Raw genomic sequence first — 6,000 nt, 5'->3', positions numbered from 1 at the left:
GTTTCGGTGAATCTGGGAGCTATTTGGATCTTATAACAATATTATGTTAATTAGAATACTTACAAAGATATAAACTATAAGGCAAGATATATATTATGAAAATTTAATGTAGAAACACCAAGAACATCGAAGAACAAGTGCATTTTCGTTGATTTATGAGCAAACCTAAATCATTTTATTACTAGTTTATCATAAAAAAGAATGAAATGTGGCATGAAGCACTATCGTTTCTTTCAAAAAAACCTCAGACGAGTTTGTCCATCACGTCTACCAGGGACTTTTTCATACACTAGACGTCGTTTTTTGAATGGTGGTAGTTGTGAGCACGTGAAATCTGTTAAAAGGAGAAAAAGGAAAACCATTTTATTGCTGATAATAATACATATAAGTATTTTTTTTCCAGCTGTTCAAGTGGATCCTGTCTCTTCATCATCTATTTACAAAGTGTTAAAATTTCCAAACTGAGATAAAATAATTATTAAAAATTACATTTTTTAGCATATATGTGCTTGTTCTTAAAGGCCCAATACTGATTAGTGTTAGATACATGTATTTGTATTTGTATGCTCATGCCTTGTACAAACAATTAAATCTCCCTGGATTTAAGACTCTTGCTTTTAAGTTTTCCTTCATTAAGCCTGTTTCTTAATGCATATCTGTAATGTTGTGAAATTTATCCTGAGCTCTGATATATGATAGGTAGTGATCATGTATAGACTCATCTTTTATGATTGTATTTTATATGACACATTAGCCTGAAATATTCTAGATTTGGATACTTATGGATATTGATTCATTAAATCAATAAAAAGGGAGGCTAAAATATTTAAAACAGTAGTAATTATTCCTGGCCATATAATCTCAATGGCAAGAGTTGGATGCCTTTATAAGCAAATTCGAAAGGGAATGCAGGGCTCCCCTGGTGGCGCAGTGGTTGAGAGTCCGCCTGCTGATGCAAGGGATGCGGGTTCGTGCCCTGGTGCAGGAAGATCTCACATGCCGCGGAGTGGCTGGGCCCGTGAGCCATGGCCGCTGAGCCTGCGCGTCTGGAGCCTGTGCTCCGCAACGGGAGAGGCCCGTGTACCGCAAAAAAAAAAAAAAAAAAAAAAGATTCTTGTTAACTGTTTGAATTAAGTTATAAAAATAATTGCAAAGTGGAAAAAAGCAATATTTTTAAACCAACATTATTTATATGATATATGATTTTAAAATATATTTATAACTAAATTAATGAATTAAAATATAGGTAGACATTGACTATTCCATCTATATCCCTAAAACCTTAAATAATAAAATTTATTAAAAAATAATTTCTGAGATCTTCTTATTGAAAAATTGGGTTATCTCATACACTGGGATGCCCTATGTTAAAAAAATATACAGTAATTCACATGCTTAATTTGTTCCAGGGTGGAAAAAAGATGAAATTTTCATCCAGTTCATTTATGAAGCCAGAATTACCTTCATGTCAGACTGTTACGGAGTACAAATAGAGCACAATAAATTAATTTCATTATGAATGTAGATATGAAAATCAAATAAATATTAGCAACCATATTTAATAGCATATGTTAAAAAATCATTCCTTAAAAGCCAATTAGGGGGATATGGTGATATATGTATACATACAGCTGATTCACTTTGTTGTACAGCAGAAACTTTAACACATTATAAAGCAATTATACTCCAATAAAGATATTTTTTAAAAAAGCCAATTAGGTTTATCACAGAAATGACAAAAATGATTATTAGTAAACCTGTAAACATTTACATTAATGTCAACAGAGAGAACATGTTTGATTTTCCCCAATAGGGACCAAAAAGAGTTTGAATAAAATTCAGCATCTATTCCTCACAAAAGTTCTTACAAAACTAGGGATAGAATATTTTCCCTTAAAATCAGGAACAAAACAAATTATGACTATTAAATGGGACCAAATCCAAGTTTTGTGAGTCTGGGACTTATATAGTTTGAGTGTTCCTCTTTTAATAAAACAAAAAATATAAGATTTTCTGGGCCCCTTTTGGCCTCACAAAATGGCCTGGGCAAAAGAGGAGTTTTTTTTTTTTTTTTTTTTGCGTTACGCAGGCCTCTCACTGTTGTGGCCTCTCCCGCTGCGGAGCACAGCCTGCGGACGCGCAGGCTCAGTGGCCATGGCTCACGAGCCCAGCCGCTCTGCGGCATGTGGGATCTTCCCGGGCCAAGGCACGAACCCGTGTCCCCTGCATCGGCAGGCAGACTCTCAACCACTGCGCCACCAGGGAAGCCCAAAAAAGGAGTTTTGAAGCTTCCAGCTTCTCCTTTCTTTTTGTTTTTTCCCCATCATAGTAAGGCCACCTCTGTATGACCATCAGAACTTAATATTTTGTTCTAAATGCTTAGGCCAAGGCAATAAGAAATAACACAGAAATAAAAGGTATAATTACCAGAAGTGAGAAAATAAAATTGTTTTAAAAAATTGATATGACTAAATGTTCAGAAACATCAATTGTAAAATAGATAGCCAATAGTAGTATCTATTTAATAGGATTGTCAAAATTAAATCCACATAAAGGAAATATAATAAGTTCTTAATAAATGTTAGCTCATTAAATATCCCCGCTTGACAAAGAGGCTACTTTCCTAATTCACTAATTTCTTTATTTAATCTTTGTTAATTTTAGTCTTCTGCTTGACTTAGATTTGTTCCATGTTTTTACTTGTAACTTCTTAAGTTAAATGCTTAGTTCATCTAAAGCTATGAGAATTTGACATATTTTCTTTGCCTTTACTTTCTTAAAAGTCTATAATTAGAATTTTGATTTTTTTTGATGCCAAAGTTATTGAAGATTCTTAAGTGTAGTAATTAAAACAAAAATTTTTTTAACTTGGAGATGAGTCTATCTTTAAAAATTACACTAGAGAGTAGTTTTATCAACTATAGACAGTATTACCTGTTAATGATTTCTTGTCTCCTGAGTTAGATGAAGATACAGAGTGCCTTTTCTGTCCTAAACATTTTCCAGCTTTTTGGTAGAAATAAAGACTGTTGAATTCTTTTTGACTTACATTAGAATCAGAAGCACAAAATAAATCCAAACTGGGGACGGATGGTAATTCTTTCCAGAAAGTCTTTTTAGTCTCAGCATTTGAACTTTCACATATGAGGCCTTCTAACTCATCCGATAGACATTTTTGCTGATTAGTGAATAAATTATCTTTCTGAGAGGACCATTTGTCACATGTATTCTGCTCTGCACCATATTGTAAGTTGAATGAGTGATTCTGTTGTTGCCATACATTTCTTTTAAAGTTCCAATGAAGAGGAGATTGAGAACTCTCTAGTGAAAAGACAGGGGCAGACAATTCTTTGTTTGTAGGTCCTTTTGCTTCATGTGTTTCCTTTTTCTGATAATTTATAAAGTTAGGGGTAACTCTCTTCTGAGTGTCAATTGGTGATATCATGGTTTCACAATTCATTGCTGTTAGACCCAAAGAAAAGACATCTGACTCTGAATCATTCTGGTTCAGAAAGGAACTACCAGACACATTCCTTGCTTCTATATTAGTCAGGAAAGAATTATTCTGCATTATGTTAGGGTTACAACTGGACACTTTCCAGTAGCTGGTCTGATTGTAAGAAGTCACAGGTGGTAAAATGCATGGCATTTCTTTTAGTTTCATAAGGGAAGAGTTATAATTTGAAGTGGCGTTTGTGTCTTCGTGCACTGTCTCTCCTAAGTCTGAATATTGGTAATATTCATTATGTTCTTGAATGACAGAATCTGAAGAGCCAGAAGCTGAAGTCTGAGAAGTAAAGGCACTAGTTTGATTCCTATTTTCCTGAGGTGATGAAATTTGAGGTGATTTTGTTACAGAAGGACTAATCTTGAATAAGGAAGTGATGTCACAAAAATGCTAAAAAAATTTTAAAAATTAATTAATATAATAAAAATACAACATAAACATCAGTCAAGTAAATATAAGTGATGACACTTATCTAAATGGAAATAAGAAAAATATAAATAAGTAGTCCATCCAAAGGTATTATATTGATCCATGTAGTGAGAACATAATTAGGCTCCATTAAAAGAAATACATTGTAATTTGCATCTATTTTCTAATCACTTAAAATAAAATTTTTAGTTACACAATTTACATGAATACCATTTCCTTCATAAAAATTAAAGAAACTTACTGATAAGGCTAAAGTTCTCTTTAGCTACTACTATAAAGAGGGGCTTCAGGATTATTTGGAAGAGATAATGTAAACACGTATGAATAGAGTGTGTAATTGAATATCTGTGGGCAGTATAACACTTCAAAATGATTTGAAGTGTGATAAATGATCTGTACAGAATTATCTATATAAGATAGCTTTAAAATATATAATGTGACTGACGACCAATGAGAATTCTGTATGAAATTTAGTTTAAGTAAATCATTTCTTTGCTCTGTGAAGTCCAAAACAAACTTGGATAACTTCATTTTGAAAACCCTTATGGTAAAAATAGATACTCAAATGCAAAGGAAATAAATTCATAGAAGAATATGTATCTTAAATAGCTAACCTTTAACACTTTTTCTGGAACTTCAGGTAGGAGTTCCTGAAGTTGACAAAGAGTTGCTAATAGTATCCAGTTCAGTGAAGGTCCTTTATTTAACATGAGCTGAGCCACCAATGGATTAACACTTGGAAAATCAAGTAAGTACATTTCTTCCTAGAAAAAAGTGTAAGGAATAATCAGCCAGTGTTTTTTTCTTACTCTACTCACTCCAGCAGATTAAAATTTTTGTTGTTGCACCTACCACTCAATTTGAGATGCTTGGGGGAAAAAGTATGGCCAGGAGGAAGGAAACTTTTTTGTCAGTAAAGATTCATACACCCAGAATTGGGAAGGATCTTAAAGTTCATTCAGTCTAATCACTCATCCAAAGAGACTCATTACAGTCCATTTCCTTCAAACGACAATCGTTTTATCTAATGACAGCTCTTCTACCTTTCAGGGCAGGGTTCCCCAGCCCCCCGCCCGCACAGCAGGAGGTGGCAGAGGGCGGAGCAAAGCTTCATCTGCCGCTCCCCATCGCTGGCATTACCGCCTGAACCATCCCGCCCCACCCCAGTCCGTGGAAAAACCGTCTTCCACGAAACCGGCCCCTGGTGCCTAAAAGGTTGGGGACTGCTGTTTTAGGGTACTTAGTTATATAGCTCAAGATTTCTTTAGCTCTCCCTTTGTAGACCATATACTATCATGGTTTCGTTAAATGAACCATGTTTATGATATCTAACAGATGTTATAATTTCAGGAAAGGCTTATTGTGAAAAGTACAGGAAGAATTACTATCAACCAGAACTGACCCTGACAGTCTAAAAATACACATTTTCAGAGAGATCTCATAAATGTCTAGAAATGTAGCAGCCATCTTTATTGCCAAATTTCTTTCTTTCTTTTTTCCTGGGTTACACTGGCTTTTTGCACCCTCTTTTAGTTTATCAAACGACAGACATGAGTAGATTGGACGTGCCTTTGTAGGAAGGAAATTGCACATACATATATGTCATAATTAATTATACCCATATTGTTGATAGTGTTATGTTCTGTTAGGCATGTAAAAGTCCTGTGATTTAATATATATGACTATTTTATTTATTTGTTTTATAATTTTATTTTTTCCGTAGGTAAAATTCAAAAGGCACTAAAAGGTATACAGTGAAAAGTCCCATTCCTACTCCATTACCTCAGTTCTCTCTAGAGATAATTAATTTCTTGGTATCCTTCCAGAGATATTTTATACATTTAAAAACAAATACATATAAATATTAATTTCCCCTTGTTTCACACAAATGGTAGTGTACTGCATGCTCTGCACTGCAACTTTCATGTTTCACTTAATATATTTTGAAGGTCATTCCAAGTTAGTACATAACGATCTTCATCATTCTTTTCTCATGGCTTCAGGATTTGAATATATTGAAAATAAAGGTAACAGAAACACTAGGTTGGTATGAAAGCCTGGAA

The 6,000-nt window shown here is 34.0% G+C and overlaps 1 protein-coding gene across 1 annotated transcript in view; it reads right to left on the bottom strand.

Moving 5' to 3' along the window:
- Positions 1-233: 233 nt before the first annotated feature.
- SHOC1 (shortage in chiasmata 1) overlaps positions 234-6,000 on the bottom strand; it is a 91,932-nt gene continuing 86,165 nt past the window's right edge. The window contains exons 25-27 of the mRNA XM_030859016.2: positions 4,552-4,701; positions 2,935-3,898; positions 234-334 (exon numbers count right to left, since the gene is read on the bottom strand). Coding sequence (XP_030714876.2) covers positions 234-334; positions 2,935-3,898; positions 4,552-4,701 — 1,215 coding nt within the window. The remainder of the gene's footprint in view (positions 335-2,934; positions 3,899-4,551; positions 4,702-6,000) is intronic.

Source organism: Globicephala melas, chromosome 6 (genome assembly GCF_963455315.2).
Source record: "Globicephala melas chromosome 6, mGloMel1.2, whole genome shotgun sequence".
NCBI lineage: Eukaryota > Metazoa > Chordata > Mammalia > Artiodactyla > Delphinidae > Globicephala > Globicephala melas.
This window is presented reverse-complemented; position numbering and strand designations above follow the sequence as displayed.